Here is a 19,383-nt window from a genome sequence, read left to right on the forward strand (position 1 = left end):
AAACTGCAAACATTAAACATTGCTTTTGTCTATGACATAAATATTCTGTGTTCTGTCAACCAAACAAAAAAAAAAAAACATCAATCAACTAAAGATAATTGAATTGAAAACGATCTAATTATAAACTATATTAAACTTAGAATTATGAACTTAGTTAAACTGAACACACATATGATAGATGATAGAAGTACTTACTGCTAGTGGCATATAGATGGCGCCAGAGGATAATACAAGTTTAAGAAGCAATAGCAAAGCACTCACTGAGAGAGATTTATTTGTACCTGAACTGTCTGCCTGTCTGTGATTCCTCCATAGACTGATATCTGAGGCACAGTCTGCTGTCTGCTGGAGGAGTTTGATAAGGTGCCAGCGGAGGTTGAGGTGGAGACTGAGGTAGTGCTGGGGATGGTGACACTGGCACTGGAGGCCACGCTGCCCTGCTCCTGCTCCTTTTCCATGGGCCTCCGTCTTCCTGTGCCCAATCCACATCTACTGTCGATCCTTCAGCTGGGAATAACACCATGATGATCAGTGATGACCTTTCATAGACTGCTGACAGTGAGTGCTTCAACATGACAATGTGAAAACATACAGTGTGAGTTTGACAGCATCTCATATTTTAGGGGTTGTCAAAAATGCACTTAATGTTAGCACATAATCTTCCCTGCAAATATAACTTGTAAAAATAGAGGCAGTAATGACATGTTCAAGTCTTCAAATCAAAGATTGCTTTTATGACACACATATGAGCACATATTGAATACATATGAACAGCACCATAAAATCATTATTAAAACTGTTGAGTTGAGCATGTGGCCATGATAAAACAAGATGAATGCAATGGATGTAGCATGCAGAACTGACCAGTTTGTTAAAATAGAGTTTGTATAAATATACAGTACATTGTAAAAAATCTATTTGTGTTGAGACAACTTAACTTATTAGTTTTTACAAATTAAAGTGGATCGAACATAAAATAATTAATTTGTCCCAAAAAAATTTTAAATAAGTAGTTTGAACAAACAACAACCCTCACTTTTAGGCCCAATTCCAATTCTATTTTTGTACCCTTACCCAAAATTTCAAAACTTCAAAATTTACCCTTAAGAATTGGGACAGCACTACAGCACCTGCACACAGCATCATATGTCCTCATGATCTCTTGCTTTATGTGAGATCAGACGATGGCGACTGCTGTAGTTATTTCCGTTGTGTTATTTTTTGGTATTTATCTTCAGGAAATCACTGAAGGCATATATTATGTTATCATAACTGTCTAATGTGGCAAAAAGATTGTAACGTTACTGTATTTACACAGTGGCCATGTTCATCAATGTAAACACACCAAACACAACATTAACATTATAGCAGACACTACAAAAAGCCCATTGACAGCCACTAGACATTACTGACAGGGTATTCAAGTGTCAGAATGTTGTGGGACTGCTGTGCAGGAATTATAGATCGCGAAATTTAGCGTTTATTTTTCCAGGAGCACATAAACACACTATGGCTGCAGTAATGGCATAATTCGCAAGTTCATTTATCAGTGCAGATTACTGAGTTACAAGCAGCACAGGCTTAGTGTGAAGACGTACCGCCGTATACATTTCTGGAGAGCACAAAATATGTAGCCAGAGATACGTATGGCTGTATTTTGTCTTTCAAACGAACGTTACGAGGCAGTATGGCACCACCAATGACTTTTGTTTCTTTTCGCGCTACCAGCTGACTGCTTACTGTGTAGACAGCTTTTCTGCTGTACCAGTTTGCCCAGTGGTTCGCTGCGTATGTCGGCAGACTTGAAACACAAAGAGAAGTTGACCGTAATGACGAAGACAAAAAGGTAAAATAAACAAGGAAATAACAGCACTGGTGAGAGAAATTTGAAATCTCTAAAAGCGTACACAGCAACCTCTGGTGGATTCGCAACAACAAAAATGGGAAAAAAGTACCTTCTGGGACATATTTTGCACTCTTCAGAAATATATAACTGGGTATGTATTCATAATGAACCTGGATTGAGTATAGTTCTGTGCCTGTCTGTTCATGCAGACACACCTGCCATCAATTCCCTTGTTGTCCCATTTCCATCTCTCTCACCTGCTCTTCCTCTTCTCTTATTGTTGGCTATTTAATCTTTTCTTCTCTGTCTTTCTGTGCTTGATAATTGTTCTGTGAAAGCTACACGACTCTCATGTATTACCTGTTTGAGGATCACTGTTGTGTCTCATTTCGTCACACCTCATCTCACCCTGTGTTCTGAGTTTATCCAACTGTGCATCGGCTCACCTCTGCTCTGCCCACGGTCTGTGTTCGAGTGACTTTGGAAGCCTAACTATTTGCTCGCCAGCCTGAAGTCTGTTCCGCTCTTATCATTCCTGTTTTTGCTATGGAAGAGCTTTTTTTCTCTTTGATCAGTCCTGCATCGCCCAGAAGAAGGCTGAGCAATCTGACAGCTTCGTTTCTATTTTTGTCACAATAAACTTTGTTAATTGTTCCCTTGCATTTGGGTCTCCTTTTAAAATGTGACAAATTAACCCAAATTTCATCCAAAAATGAAAATTCTGTCTCTATTTACTCATTCTTTACTTGTTTTAAACCTTTATTCATTCATTCATTTTCTTTTCGGCTTAGTTCCTTTTTTAATCTGGGGTCACCACAATGGAATGGACCGCCGATTTATTCAGCATATGTTTTACACAGCGGATGCCCTTCCAGCTGTAACCCATCTCTGGAAAACATCCATACACACTCAATCACACTACGGACAATTTAGCCTACCCAGTTCACCTGTACCGCATGTCTTTAGACTGTGGGGGAAACCGGAGCACCCGAAGGAAACCCATGCGATTGCGGGGATAACATGCAAACCACACAGAAACGCCAACAGACCCAGTCGAGGCTCGAACCAGCGACCTTCTTGCTGTGAGGTGACAGCAATACCTACTGCACCACTGCATCTCCCAAAACCTTTGTTATTATTATTATTATTATTTTATTTATAATTTTTTTCTAATTTAAACACAAAAGAAGATAATTGGAAAAATGTTGAAAACTTTTACAAAAACCTCTATTTAAATGCACCACGTGATATGATTACCTGTCAATGTAATTTTTAATTAGCTGGAAAAATCAATGTAATACTGAATCCAGTAATATTGTTATTATAGTGTTGCAACTTGCAGATTTACCTATACTTGAAGAATTTGAACTATATGTTATCTGTATGCGTTTTTTACACAAATGTGTGTTTGTAACCATAAATATCCAATTCCAAACTCTCACAAATGCTTTACTAAACACTAAGTCTAAAATAAAACTTATAATAAAACAACACTATATTGAATGGTATTAAAAATGGATAGTTCTTTTAAGATTTGCTAAGTATTCGATTTAAAACTATTACCAATTGTGTGGCTTTACAGGAAAGTGAGCATTATTTATTCATTCATTTTGTTTTTCGGCTTAGTCCCTTTATTAATCTGGGGTCCCCACAGCGGAATGAACCGGCAACTTATCCAGCATATGTTTTACGCAACAGATGCTCTTCCAGCTGCAACCAATTGATGGGAAACATCCATACACACTCATTCACACTCACACACTACGGACAATTTAGCCTACCCAATTCACCTGTACTGCATGTCTTTGTACTGTGTGGGAAACTGGAGCACCCAGAGGAAACCCACTCAGTCGCGGAGAGAACATGCACACTCTACACAGAAACGCCAACTGACCCAGCCGAGTCTCGAACCAGCGACATCCTTGCTGTGAGGCGACAGCACTACCTACTGCGCCACTGCGTTGCCCTAAGTGAGCATTATATCACAGCAAAATCATTTAATTTTATACAAAGCAGAAATTACTAATTAAACCTAAAAACAATTTCACAAGCTATGAACAAATTGTTCAGTTCCAATAACAATTTTACAAGCTATGAACAAATTATTCAACAGACACAAACACCCCTTTCTCTGCTACCCTGAAGGGAAATCAGCACTGACGTTCACCTGTTTCCAATAAACTTTGGTGCTTTGCTGTGTTAAACCGCCTGCATTAAATATCCATATCACCCTCGCATTAAATCCCATCTGACAGAATCTAAATTTAATGCACGCAGGCTTGTCTTTTAAACATCAAATCCTCTTATTTTGAATTCTTACTGAAAGTGACAGCTACACGCTTTGCTGGATGTTTTACGGTTCTCGACTGCCGAACTGTAACACCTCTCAGAATCCCTTCAGGCTATTTATGATCCACATGCCCACACCAGCTCCAGTATCTCTGAGCAAATGTGGAGACTGAAGGACAGAAGCAGGCTTTGATCTACCTGGAGATCTCGCAGACCATAGCAGATGTTTTCGCAGCAGGTTCTAGTACGTGATCTCAGGTGCTCAAAGCACAATTAATGCTTTGTTTTCCACTCAGGTAAAACTGCTTTTGTGTCTCTGAAATGCATTTGGTATTTAGAGGTAGTCAAAGGTGAGAAGCTTTCTTAGAATGCAGAAGATTTTCTTTAAAGGTTTTGGTAAACTATCTTGTACTCTGCAAAAATGGTGCAAGCAAAATAATTAAATAATATTATTTCTAAAAACAAGATGATATTTCTTCCTTTCCTAGAAAATGCTTCTTGATTTAAGAATTTTTAGATATTTGGAAAACAAGCAAAAACATTTTTGCAGTGTGTTATTTGAGTGTTATAAGAATCTTGAAAGATATTCTTATATTAAGTGTAACTTTACCAAGGCATTTTGACCATTTCTGTTTTAAACAACTTCATATATGACTAAAAACTGACATTTTTGTCAACATTTAAACCTGTTTATATATAAAACATATTAATATATAATACAGGTTTGGAACAGGTTTTACTGAATAAATATTAAGATTTAATTTTTGGCTGATCTCTTTAATAAATGGCCTGCAGTCACTGTTAAAGAGTTAGTTCAATTAGTTTGATAGATAAAAAATCTGTTATTAATTACTCACCCTAGTGTCCTTTCAATCCCCCAAACCCTTCTTTTTTCTTTCTTTTTATTTAGATAAACCTGAGAGTTCTCTCATCCTCCATGGACACCAATGGTTCTGAGATGTTCGAAGTCCAGAAAAGGAACCAAAAACATTGTCAAAACTTTCAGTGTGACCTCAGTGGCAACATATAAACCTCCAAAAACACTCTTGTGTAGAAACAACCACTGTGTTCTGCATCAGATCAGGGTCCACATTTAATAAACGTAATACAATCCTTGTTGTGTGCTGACTTAACTGCTGACTCTGATATGCCATTTTACTTGTAGTAAACGTGTACCCTGATAAAGAAAGAAAACATTGATAAACAATGTTGTTTTTAACAGTTTTTTTTGGTGAACAACAGGATTCATGGAGCTGTGCATGATTAATGTTGAAGCACTGACGTCACATGGAATGTTTTGACAATATTTTTTGTTCCTTTTCTGGACTTTGAACATCTCAAAACTATTTCTGTCTATGCAGGATGTGGAAATATTTTAATTTGTGTTTCGAAGATGAACAAAGGTCTCATGGGATTGAAAAAACATAAGGTTGAGTAACTAATAAGTCTTTACAATGTCCCTAAAAGTCTTTAATGAAAACTTTAATTAAGCTTATGTGTATATCAAGGTCATCTTAATAACCATGGGCATTAAGGCCCTCCTAAGATATTGAACTCCTACCCCAAACCCATTTACATACACATACACATTTTGCATGCATTTACAAAGAAAAGCAAAGCAATGGAAAAGGTGCATTGAATTGCAAAAAAAAAAAAAACATTAAGTGTTCCTGACATTAACATTAACCTCCCCTTTGTCAGCTAGAAATATTAATATTTTAACAGTAGCTAATTCATTAACTTATGAACATAGCTGGCAAACTGCTAACAGAGAAACTGAATTCCCACCATAAAATCATGCAAAAAAAAAACAAAAAAAAAACTGTTGCACTGTACTCACTCAGGCAGTCTGACAGCTTCCAGCACAACTTGTGACACTACACAACTAGCAGTAATGAGAATCCAACCTCTGACTCTGGTGTGGAGCAGAACTCCTCCCATCACAGATGACTGGGCCCAATAATGCCATTAAACAAACACACATCAAAGGCTGCTGCAGGGGAAATGAGCTGGGCTTTTCTTCTTGGGGGCTGGGAGGACACTTGTTGGCCAAAATACTTCCTTTACTCAGCCGGAGAACAGCTAGAGCAACAGAAAACCCAATGTTACATACCAAACCAAATGGCACAGTTTCTTGTCTACAGTGCAATCCACCTGCTTTAATATGTTTCAGGCAAATTAATATGATTTTGTATTCAGTGTCCCTGTTTACGCATACATGCATATCATAAAGTAAAATCATAGTGTACATGAAAAAAACAAAAACAAATGAAAGCTGTACATTTTTTGGTGAACATACAGTTTAAATAGGCTACTTAATAAATGAAATATACTTTATGAATTCCGGTCCTTTATTTCCAGTGATTTCTTAAAGGGATAGTACACACCCAACATTTTAAATTTCCTTACAGTTTACTAATACTCAAGAGGTTCTAAATGTGTTTCCTCTGTTGAAAGAAAATATGTTTTTTTTTAAGTTTAAACAAATGCACAATAACACTATGCAAGTCAATGGCTGTTTTTTTCCAAGATTCTTTAAAATGTCTTCTTTTTTGTTTAAAAGAAGAAACTCAAACAGGTTTGAAACAAGTAAAGGGTAAGCAAATGATGACAGAATTTTCATTTTCGTGTGAACTGTCCATTAAACACTACTTTTAAGGTTGTCCTCTTACAGCCGGCTCATGCTGTGCATTTTTTTTTATAATCCTTAACGATTGTAGCAGGTCAGATTGTACGAACATGGCTCTCATGTCACACTCTCAGATCTCAGCTATCATAAAGTCAGACTGAACGACAATGAAGACAGGCCAAACACGAAAGAAAATGTAAACAATCTGTAGCGGCAATTTCACACACGGTGTGTCTCAGTAATAAAACCAGAAAGAAAAAAAACTGTTTTGACATTTCCCTGCTGTCATTTGAATTGTCGCATGGATTGCGTCATCAAATTCGCAGCTCCTATTGGTTCTTTGATTAATGCTCATCGTAGCTGTTGTCACACTGCAGAAAAGTGTCTACTGACACTGCCAGAACTTCATCTGAGGAAAAATCTAATGAGGCACTAATGTTGCTAGTTGTTTTTCAATGGGAAGCTTATAAAGAATGTATTTGTTAAATTTTATAATTTGTACAGAGCACGCCTAGATATGGAGTACTTACTAATCATCGTAATATTAAGACAAACAGGCTAGCACTGCTGTACATCACGGTTTATTTTTAAAGGTAGGAATTCTCAGAACAACATCCCATAGAGCACATCTAGTCCATCGACACAATAGTGTTGAATTATGGAAGGTTATTCGATTCATGTTGCCGTTTCTGCCAGAGACCTATTGCTTGCATTATTCACAATGTTATTTGCACTCGATAACGGCATCTTTGTTGTAAAAAGCAAGATGATGTCATAGCTTACAATTTTACAAATAAAATGAGACCACAAACTGTATAAAAAGTTATAGTTATAGTTACTGAAATCTAAACAAAGCAGTCGAGTATTTTGACATTTTGCAAATGCTCTCTGTGGTAGCCAGTAACTTACTTTCTATTTTGACTGATGGAGAATTTAGCCAATGGGTGCATGCTCTTTCGAAATATGGTGGCATTTATTCATCTATTGGACACGTTGTTTATTGCTCTCTGGCCTTAGTCTTTGGCTCAGTGACCTGTCAATCATTACGTGAACATTGAACATGTGAACTTCTTGCTTGCACTTACCATTGCTTTTTAATTTGGTTTTGCCAAAGTGGAGTCATTACCTTTTTTTATGGTGAGAGGAGGCAGGGAGGGGTTTTGCGCTCATGCACGTGCGCTCAGTTTCACGTTAATTCAGATGTATAAAGAGAATATGCCTGGGATTTCCTACATCTGATTTTTTTTACTGCGTACGCATATTTACAGCTTCGTCTGTACGCAAGGTTTTAGTATTAATTCAACGCAAGTTTTTGTACATGAGGCCCCTGGTCTTTAAAGTGAAATATCTCAACATAAACAAAAGAAAATAAAGTTAATTTTCAATTGAAATTTCAGACGGCCCTTAAGAGGTTTTTCCATCTGAACTTCATTTAAATATTTTTTAGATGATACAGAGAAAACAGAGAAGAGTAGCTTTCTTTTCAGTTCTGAAATCCCACATATTTAAGTTTGTTTTGTGCGAATTAAAAGAAAAAGAGGACATCACCCAGTACCAAAAACAGATTTTCTATTAGAATTGTCAGTAGAACACATTTGTGCAAATTGTTTGATCCCGCTTAACCTTCCATTAGATGTTGAATCTTTCAAGTGTGCACAAAAGCTTATTGCACTTAATTCTCCATTACCTTGACAGAGACTCGTCCTCTCTTTGTCCTTTTCTCCCTCCCGATCTCCTCTCATTATTTCCCTAGCTAGCACAGCACACTACACCACACATTATTCCACTCAATTTGCTCTCTAGCCTGCATTAGAGACCAGCTAACTCAACATCCAGTATCATCAGCAGCCCGCAAAACCCTCGCACTAAATTGAGTTACACTCGCTCAAGGCAAAAGAGCTTTCGGTCTAGCAAACGTGATGCAAAGTCTGCGCTGAACAATACAAATAGGATTACCTGAGCTGTAAACGATGAGGTTATACTGAGGTTTTCAGGTACAGATGGGTTATCAGGCCACATCAAACAAGTAGGTCTAACCCTCGGGGTGAATGACTGCAGATGGATGAGACACCTAATCTGTGCCTGTCTGGACAGGCCACAGCCAGGTTAAACCAGTCTGCTAGTATCATTGTAGCATAGCCATCAAAAGATGTTGAGTAACTGTTAAAACCAGTTGTGCATCTTGTCATGCATTTGTCATGCCATAAATTGACAGCTTGACTGAAGAGAGCTGATTAATGGATGGTCGCTCTTCTGAATGCTGCACATATGTGTATGCACATGTCCTGCATTCTGCACTAGCGTTTTATACAGTTTGCTGTTTATAAACTGTTGTAAAGTGACTATAGGTGATTTATGATGGTAACTATTCATTAATTGTCAAGGATAATTAATGAGTGATAATATATATTGTCTTAACAAATGTGAATTATCAATAATAAATAGTTAATACATTTTATTATATGTTATTAATTTTTCTCAACCCAGGCTTATTCTGAAAACGTAGCTCTATGTACATTTCTGGAGAGTGCCAATTACATCCCAGGAGGTACAGTACATTATTTTTTTGTAGTTTTTGTTTTTGCAAATCCACCGAAGGTCACTGTGTGCGCTTTTTGAGATTTTAAATTTATCTCGCAAGTGCCATTCCCATCTGCTCTCTTCACGTAAATCCACCACAGGCCAACTGTCAACTGACTTACTGACTGACTGACGGACTGACTGATCGACCAATATCTCCTGCCACCCTCTTTTCTAAACCAAACCAACAGTGTTTTGAAAAGCAATCCAGAAAAAGAAGGCCCCCGTTTTTTTCCCCATGTTTTCAGATTTTACCATATTATCACCCTGTTATTTATTTGTTTATTTTATTTTTTGGCTTTTGTTTTTATCTTGCCCGCTTTCTGGAACTGTTTTTCGCCAGACTTGAACCCCATTGTCATAGTTAACACCTCTCTGTGTTTCAAGTTTGCCGACGTACACTGCAGCCATATGAACCTTCTGGCCACATAATTTACAATCTCCAGAAATGCTCATAGGGCTACCTTTTCAAAATAAACCTAATGATTTTTTAATACATTTTATATACTTTTTATAAAATAAATATTTTATAATATTTTAGAAATATTTTAGAAATATAATGTTTGATATTACATTGTTAAACATAAACTTTTTTTTTTTTATAAAATATTGGATTAAAAAAAAAGATTTAAAAAAATGCAAGATGTCGCCTCACAGCATGAAGGTTGCTAGTTCGAGCCTCAGTTGGGTCAGTTGGTGTTTCTGTGTGGAGTTTGCATGCATGTTCTCCCCGCGTTCGTGTGGGTTTCCTTCGGGTGCCCATGGCCACTCCTCTGGGTACATCCCAAGACATGATTTACAGGTGAATTGGGTAAGCTAAATTGTCCTTAGTTTATGAGTGTGAATGAGTGTGTATGGATGTTCCCCAGAGATGGGTTGCAGCTGGAAGGGCATCCTCTGCGTAAAACATTTGCTGGTTAAGTTGGTGGTTCATCCCGCATTGACGACCATGGATTAATAAAGGGACTAAGCCGAAAAGAAAATGAATAAATGAATGAAAAAATTTATTATTAACAAGCATTATTAATTGTTGCAATTTCAATTATAATATATGTATGCATAATAGTAATAATAATAATAATAATAATAATATTAATTTCCCAGTATTGGGTTGCGGCTGGAAGGGCATCTGCTGCGTAAAACTTATTATTATAATAATAAAAGAATGCAATTATATTATAAATAATCATTACCTAATCCTAGATTATCATGTGTTGTAAAATTCAGTTCCTTATGCATATTTAATCTGATTGGATTGAAACATGCAGTGTTGCCATTTTTCAGTTAAGAATTGTAAATAATAATATGACATATAATATATGTGTCCTAAAATGAGCGTGTCATGCTCTCCACTCTACTAGTTAAACTAACAGTCTCTCAGGATATTAGCTTCATCACAGAATGCTTGCTGTCAGTTTTGACACTTTTGGCCAAGTGTGAGTAAACACTAAAGTAATTAGGAGCTGCTGCCGGTAATGGATACTTCAGACGTGCAGTCACTTCCACATCTAACACTCGTTCTGTCACATTCAATAACACTCGCTCTGCAGCACAACAGCATATATCACACTCAAAGATTTCACTGCGGCAAAAGACCTTGACAAAACACGTTCACTTCACAATGTGCATGTTGAGCGTACATCAATGCCTGTCGTAAATCAGAGCTGCTAAAGAGCGACTGAACCTCCAGCTTGAGTGAATTAGGAAAAGAAACGTTCAGTAACTCTTTCTGTATCTTCATGCACCCTTTGCAATGACTCAATGAAGCAATTCTTCAGAACTTCAGATGAACCTTGCCAACATGTTAAAGCGAGAAATGTATCTCATCCTTGACAAGGCATTGTTCAGTCCTGCCAGAGCTCTCTCTTCTCTGGTATCCATCATCCTCCATGTTAGCCCATTCCCTCCATGTGGAGATTTGTGACCCTCATTTCCTTAAGATCCACCATAAAACTGCCGGCTTTGTCTGCAAGGGCCACGTCATTGTTGAACTGAGAAAGAATGAAATATGACCCTAGTCGCCTTGGTATCAGTGTGAAGAGCCTGACAGACGGGGGATTTCTCTGTCTGACTGAGTGTTTTTAGAGGAACTATAGTTTGCATGATATGGGATGACACGATAATGTCAGAAATTCAATTTTAGCACATGCAAATATCCAGGTGTTTCACAATCCATGTGCATGGAAATGGAGGACATTAATATACAGATGTTTGCATACTAAAATACTACCTTATCATCAGCGACGGCTGTGGGAACGTCTGTGGTGTAATTTCACAATGATTTGGGTTTCTGTGCTTTCAAAGCTATCATTTAAGAGGAAGCCATTAACATATAAATTAGGTGCTCACGGAGGCAGATAAATTGAAACAGTACCATGGTTTTAGCCATTTTGCTGTTGTTTTATTCAGCCGAGTTCTCACAAGCTGGATGTGTATCATTTCTGATTATCAGGCGGAGTCCAAGCGTGAAATAAACTGGGTTTGAACATCAGTAACGCATTTCCTTCAAGGCACACAATCGTTAGCACCGTCTCATTATTATGTCCCAATCAGAAAAATAATGGCTTTAGTTGCACAGATCCACTTTAAAACTTATTTAAAACCCTCTTGAGAGGCATGCCACATCTGATTTAGGCTTTTTAAATTTCTGCTTTCATGAGGTGAAAAAGTTTAGGCTGTTATATATAATCATGCTGCTGATACAAAAGTTTTCCATTTAAAATAGATAATTGAACTGCAATCTAATCTCTGGTGTGCACCAAATTTGTGAGCAAGGAATCTGAAACGATTGGTCTGGCCCCCTTACGAACAAATTCTGTTCGACTAAAACATGAATGCAACATGGACTAAAAGTTATACAAATCTATTGCTGGATATGATGTCAAAAGATGTCATCATAAAAAGGACAAAATGCTTAAGCATATTGTCTTTTTTTCTTCATAGCTTTAATGTTAGCCAATAAAGTTTCATAAAGGCATCAGAACAGTTGATTACCCTTGAATGAACGAACCAATACTGTTATGAGTGTTCAGGAAAGCAAGTGAATGAAATAGATGTGGACGACAGCTACAGTTTTATCATATGGTGTGTTTTGGTATAACACATTTCATTCATTCATTTTCCTTCGGCTTAGTGCCATATCTATCTGAGGTCACCACAGTGGAATGAACCACTAACTATTCCAGCATATGGTTTACAGAGCGAATGCCCTTTCAGCCACAACCTAGTAGTAGGAAACATACACTCGTACATTCACACACTACAGCCAATTAAGTCTAATTCACTTATACTGCATGTCTTTGCACTGTGGGGGAGCCGGCGCACCCGGAGGAAACTAACGCAAACACAGAGAGAACATGCAAACTCCACAAAGAAATGCTAACTGGTCCAGCCGGGATCCAAACCAGCGACCTTCTTGCTGTGAGGCGACAGTTATAACCACTCAGCCACTGTGCTGCCTGGTATAACACATTAAAATATAAAAACCTTGTTTTCTCTCTCCTCCCATGATAATATGGTGTTAGATCAGTTCAAGAGTTCACACTTAGATATTGCTTGACAACTGTAAGCAGGTTTGGCTTGCTGTCCCGGGAGAGAACCCTGAGCTCGGAGATAGTTGAGCCCAGGGCTCCCGCCAGGTCCATAGAGCATGTGAGGGGAGTACAAAATCAGGTGGTTCTCGAGAGCTCCCCTTTTTTGTAAAGGAGAAAAGGAGGAGAAAGGGGGTGGATGAGGGGTTTCTTCGGAAAACGAAAATAAGGGAGTAATATCTAGCTAGGCTACTTATAGTGAGTTAGGATAGATCTGATTGGCTAACTAATGAGTGTAGATAGGTGGCCAGCTGCAGTCAATTATATCACGTGCTCCTCTCGAAATTAGTTTAAAAACTTCACTAAGCAGAGTGTTGATGGACTTTTTGTTGCACAAGCAAATGGACATTATGAAAGCAATCTGATCAAAAGTTTTTAAAACAAGACAACCCCATTTACACTTAACATTGTCCACTTGTGATCGGGGTGATAAAAATGTATATTAATACAAAGTGTACAGTAAATGGAACCTGAGTCTTTTCTACAGAAAATATTACTTTTAATTTCTACCGAAAAATGTAATTCAAAATACATGAGAGTGAGTAAATAAGAGATTTTTTCATTTTCGTTATGATGAGCTATGCCTATAATTCAAACATAAAATGATTAGCTTGTCTAAAACAGCTCAAAGATCCCCTCACACTGGGACTATAAATTACCGTCATCTTGCCAAAAGTGTGAGAGCCTTTCAGGCGGTATTCTTTCCCTTTGTCTCAGCTTAAAAAGGCTGCAGGCTGCAGCATACGTGTCCCTCACTGTTCAAACTCCCAGGGCCATAAAACGACATTACCACAGGGAAGGAATCAGATACACAGATGCCCCAGAGACCACTCAGTTTACAGAGAAGCTCAAAGCCTTCAAGCCAGCTAGTTAATACTGGCAGAACACAGTTGAAAATTAGTTTTCTCTAAATTATACAATTTTGACAAAACAATAATAATTATAAAGATAATCCTTATTGACCCCATCCAAACAATGTCAGAATATAAGTCATATTTTCATGCAGTTGGAATTTGGGCTGGTTTGGAACAGTATAGCAGTTTGGGTATTCATAATGATAGGTCAGTATTTAGACAGGAAAAAATGTTGGAGAGAGAGAGGGGATGGGATCGGGGGCAGAACCCAGGATTCCCGAAGCAAAATCACACTATATGTAGGTGCACTTGCCAGGATGCCATCAGTGCTGACTGGTAACTTTTATTGCAACATAGGCTTATTCTGAATATGTAGCCCTACATACATTTCTAGAGATCGTGAATTATGTAGCCAGAAGTACGTATGGCTCCATTACGCCTTTAAAATTAATGCTATGGGGCGGTATGACGACGTTACTTTTCGCTTTTACCAGCTGACTGCTTACCTCCATATGCATGGCTCTCCATCTGTTACCGGTTTGCCCAGTTAGGAGTGCAGAGAGGAGTTGAACACGAAGACAGGGTTTGAGTTCGGTGAAAAATGGTTTAAATAGCGGGTAAGACAAAAACAAAAGCCAAAAAATAAAATAAACAAGTAAATAATAGGGTGAGAATGTTGTAAAATCTAAAAATGTGCTAAAATTCAGGCAAGGGATCATTTTTTAAAACTGTCCGTTAGGTTTAGGGAAGTGGGTGGGCGGGTTTGTCTGTGCTTTTGAAAACACTATTGGTTGGGTTTAGGGAGGGAGGAAGGTGGATCAGTCAATTGATCAGTCAGTCAGTCATTCAGTAAGTCAGTTAGCCAGTCGACAGCAGCCTCTCACGAGAAAAATTTGAGATCTGAAAAAGCACACACAGTGGCCTCTGGTGGATTTGAGAAAAAAAAAAAAAGCAAAAAAATGTAGCTCCTGGGCTGAATTTGCCGCTCTTCAGAAATGTATATAGTGGTACGTTTTTAGAACGAGCCTGGATTGTTTTATTATGCACATTTTAAAAGCAAATAGCAAACAATAAACATGCAAAACACAAGTGTGCATAAACACTATACAGTTGAGATAAACAAAACAAACCTTCCTTCTGCAAAGTCAGCTATCGTTGGTTTTAATTGTTGTTAATTTTTGGTCTGCACTTGAAAAAAAAATATTTTTTTTTTTTTTTAGAGTGGTTGGTAAGATTTTGATCTTGAAATCATCACCTTAAACCTGCAAAACTGTCCTGAACTCTCCCCTATTTGCATAAGGATTAGCATTCTGCAAATTAACCCCCCAAATAATTTTTTTCTTCAAAAAAGTCTGATAGTGGTTTACTTTTATTGATTGACTCCTCAGTTAAGACCAAACAATTAATCGTGAGAAAAATAAATGGCATTGATTGGCCCCACGCCAAACTCATATTACTGGCTTAGCCATACTATTGCACTGGTTGAAATGTTGTTAAGCAATTATTTAGCTTGACATTGTGTAAATTTGGTTTTTGCATTACAAAACAACAAAAAAGTTCAAATATTTTAGCGGGTGTGCCATAGCAAATGGTTACTGGTGGTTTGCACTCATGGCTAAAACACCTGAGCAAACCTTGTTCCTGTGAAACACAAACACCTGTCAAAGCCATAGCCGTGAAGCTGTCAGGCAGTACTTAGCGAACAGGGAAGAAGAGATGACTGATCTTGTACGTAATGTTCGCCCTCAGAGTTCAACTGCCTTTTTGATCTTTGATTTACTTCAGTCTTAAGGTGAAAAGCCTAGAGTGTAACACAAGAAATGAAAAGTGACTGTAAATATTGAAAACACGAGAACCATGAAGCTTTTATGTGCTTTAAGAAGCCTGTCACTGTAATTTGTCTGACAATGTCTAAAGATGTAACACTCTTTAAATCAAATAGTGTTTTACCTCCGTATCTCCAAATTTGATAAGAAGTGACAATGTCAGTTCTAATTAAAAGACGCTTGATTGACACATCTGCCACTATAGGACTTTCCACCTTTGTGAAATAGTGTCATTGAATAATAAACAATGACATCTCTTATCAAACGCACCGTTACATTTACCTATGAAGATACTGGAGCTATACTCAATATAAAATAAACATTAGGTGGAATAAAGAATGCTGACTTCTAAAATCTACTGATTGATAAAATAAAATATTTTAGATATGCAAACCAGTAAATGTGACAGTATTTTTACATTTTGGCGAATCCAAAAGTGATATACAGAATACAGAAGTTAAATATTTAGATATGGTAGCCTTCATATATATAACCTAATAATGCCTGTTAGGTTATAGAGAAAACAGGATAGAATGTGGACCAAATACCAGTGGTTTCTGCCACTGCTGGTGAAAAATCAAATCATTAATGCCCAAAGCATTGCCTTTCCAAAAAAAAAGGGAAAAAAGAGGAGATTTATGTCAAGCAGCTGTGTAGCTGTCGGCTGCTGAGCTGGAGAGCTGAGTGAGAGGGAGAGCAGGACGGAGAACACCTGGGCTGGTGCTCAGAGGCAGGCAAGAATCACTTTCATTTGGCTTGGCAGTGGTGGAGAGAGAAAGAGAGAGAGAGAGAGAGAGAGAGAGAGAGAGTTGTCTGCACTCACTTCATACACTCTCAAACAGTTACTACAGGCTGTCAGCAGCTCTCACACATTCTCATTCGGACACCAGTCTGCTTTACTGAAAATAAGACTTTCTCTACTAGGAAAGTGAGACCTGTGCACATTCAGAAAACGATTTTACTCTTTATGCATTAGTTAGTGACGGTTCTCGAGTTTGGTATAGGCAATCAAAGAGTGCTGATCATAGTTTTCTCGATTTGCCAGGCTCTCAGTCTTACACCATAACACTACTATGCGGTGACAGACTTTCTTTTTGTAAGTCTGTCCTTTTGACACAACTGAATAGGTCAAACACTTAGGGCCCTATCATACATCTGGCGTAATGTGACGCAAGGTGTGATGCAATTGTTGTTTGCTAGTTTCAGCTTGGCGCAAGAGTCGTTTTGACGTTTTGCACCACATTGTTTAAATAGCAAATGCATTTGCACTCATATGTTCGCCCATAGGCATTCTGGTCTAAAAAGGGAGGCGTGTTGAGGTGTGTTGCTGGCGCGTTGCTATTTTGAGAAACTAGATTTTTCAATCGACTAGAACAAAGCGAGTCTATTGTCCAGTGCTGAGCTTGTTAGTTGTGCACCTCGCTTACACACTCCTTAATACACACAAGATGTAGAGCAATACGCAAATATCTTTACATTGGCAAAAAAATAAAAATATAAAGGATATATATAAAGGATTTAATAAGGATATATATAGGATATAAATATAAAGGATTAAAATATTACAAAGCATATTATTTTCTAGCCTACATAAATATAAAAACCATACTTTAATGCCTTTTTCATCTCGGGGGCTTTTTCAGTTCAGTTGTGACAATTAGCTTTTGTATAATGTTATTATTATTAGCAGTACTGTCATTATATCCATATTTATATTTATTTTATCAAAAACAAGCTTAGATTTGTCCACCTGTCAGGTTTGAGACCATATGGGGCACAGCATGTGTATTTGTATATAACTCAGTTTTTTGACCACGCTTTATTTTTATTGTTCATTTATTCGTTTGCTGGAAATTAGAACTGAATTTAGAATTAGTTTTGAAAAAAATCTTTGCGCTTAACAAACTAAAGTAATTATTTATAGGCTAATTGATGTCTGTGCGTAAGGTTTCCATATCCACGAGAGCGAAAGTGAAAGTAGATAATAAGAGGCCTTATCTCTCATTCTCGGGCTGCAGATGTTCTCTTTAACTGTTTTCTTGCTAGTGAAACGCTCAGTTTTTTCACTTTGATTGGACTCTGATTGGTTTATTCTCAAAACACACGTATAACTTATTAAGAAAATAAGCTCAACCCTTTTAGACCATGCACCACGGCGCAAAGTAGATTTTTCCATTCTTATATTAGCAAAAGTGGATTCTGACAGGCCCTAAATGCGTTTGCGCCATCTGCTTTGCACTTTGCTCATAGATCGTCAAAATAGAGTCCTTAATTTTTTAGTTTTTTTTTTAACTAGCCTGTCTAAAATGCCACCCTAAAGCCTCAATTTCTTCCTCTGAGTGCATACTTTTGTGACATAATACCACTTTGACTATTGAGCTTAGACTATTAAGTCTAAGCAAGTGAAGTGCATGCTCAGTCTCAAATCTTAACTCGCCTGCACATGCAGTGGCTATTCCAAGTCCACAGAACCATAACTGCACATGTAATGAACATGAGTGCTTGAATTATGTATTCAGCTGATTCATTTTAACACTGATTGTTTCAGGACTTAAATAAGACTATAGTTTGTTTAGAAGAATATGCACAAATAATCATCTTTCTTATTCCGAAGGACACTTTCAACCCTTTATTATGATGGCCATGAGTATGTGCTTTTGCACCAGGTTGTTAAAGAAACTGAGCTATAGCCTCTGTCCTATTTCTTCAGAACTAATTTCCCCCTGGACTATTTTCTAGGGGCAGCGCGATGGTGCAGTGGGTAGCACGTTGGCCTCACAGCAAGAAGGTCGCTGGTTCAAACCTTGGCTGTGTCTGTTGGCATTTCTGTGTAGAGTGTGCATGTTCTTCCCTTGTTCACGTAGGTTTCCTATGGGTGCTCCAGTTTCCCCAACAATTTCTAAGACATGTGTTATAGGTGAATTGGGTAAGCTAAAGGTGAATGAGTGTGTATTGGTGTTTTCCAGTGATGGGTTGCTGCTGGAAGGGCATCTGCTGCGTAAAACATATGCTGGGTAAGCAGGCGGTTCAGTCTGCTGTGGCGGCCCCAGATTAATAAAGGGACTAAGCTGAAAAGAAAATGAATGAACTATATTCTAGGTTGCATCATAACTTGAAACTCTTAAGTTATGTAAGCCGGTGACAATGACATCAATTAAACAAAATTAACTACTAGATAATGGAGGACACGCTGATTGAAACTGTGTTTTCATGTGTAAAATGTTTTGTGAAAATGGAGATGGAACACAGAGAAATATGTTATGTAAACATACACAGTAAACAATTATTTGTAATGTTAAAGATAATATGTTGAGAAAAGAAAACAATGCTGCAGATTAAGGCAAGAGGAAAAATGCTGAGGCAAAAGCTTTCTGTATGTTTATTTCTCGTAGGACATACACATACGCATACACTTACATCACTTGTAGTTTTTACTGTGCTAGACTCTTCGGTAAAGTAGGAAATTGTTTGGTTCCCACAATAGCATCCCTAAACCTAAACTAGATTTGTTCCCAGGTCCTGAGTGTGAACATAACAAAGAATTGGTACTTGCCAACAATTCTAGGAACTGGGAAAAAGCTTTTAAATATGAAGGCCCCTGTTGTCCTCACTCCAATGTGCCCTTTCAATGCAGATATGTCATGTTTGGAACTAACTGACTGTGACCGTATTTATGGCGCATTCAATATTTTTTTAAAGTCTGATCCCAAGTATACAAAAAAGAAACATTGACCTGGTGTTGCAATTTATTTCTTTTATCCATTTTTAA

The 19,383-nt window shown here is 37.6% G+C and overlaps 1 protein-coding gene and 1 long non-coding RNA gene across 6 annotated transcripts in view; one reads left to right on the forward strand and one right to left on the reverse strand.

The window, feature by feature from the left end:
• The window catches only part of LOC141380487 (uncharacterized), a 76,599-nt gene that overhangs the window by 44,843 nt on the left and 12,373 nt on the right, over positions 1–19,383 (forward strand). For all 3 annotated transcript variants that reach the window (XR_012398483.1, XR_012398482.1, XR_012398484.1), the window contains exon 3: positions 316–558. This is a non-coding gene — a long non-coding RNA (uncharacterized lncRNA). The remainder of the gene's footprint in view (positions 1–315; positions 559–19,383) is intronic.
• The window catches only part of phc2a (polyhomeotic homolog 2a (Drosophila)), a 67,511-nt gene that overhangs the window by 43,948 nt on the left and 4,180 nt on the right, over positions 1–19,383 (reverse strand). Inside the window, exons 2-3 of one of the 3 annotated variants that reach the window (XM_068216661.1) lie at positions 6,043–6,217; positions 282–507 (exon numbers count right to left, since the gene is read on the reverse strand). In XM_068216661.1, the coding sequence (XP_068072762.1) occupies positions 282–458 (177 nt within the window). In that variant the 5' untranslated portion in view covers positions 459–507; positions 6,043–6,217. Of the gene's footprint in view, positions 1–281; positions 508–5,975; positions 6,218–19,383 lie in introns of all 3 variants that reach the window. The other 2 variants (XM_005162144.5, NM_152958.2) reach the window with 2 other exon arrangements.

The sequence above is a fragment of the Danio rerio genome, chromosome 23 (assembly GCF_049306965.1).
Source record: "Danio rerio strain Tuebingen ecotype United States chromosome 23, GRCz12tu, whole genome shotgun sequence".
In the NCBI taxonomy this organism is placed as follows: domain Eukaryota; kingdom Metazoa; phylum Chordata; class Actinopteri; order Cypriniformes; family Danionidae; genus Danio; species Danio rerio.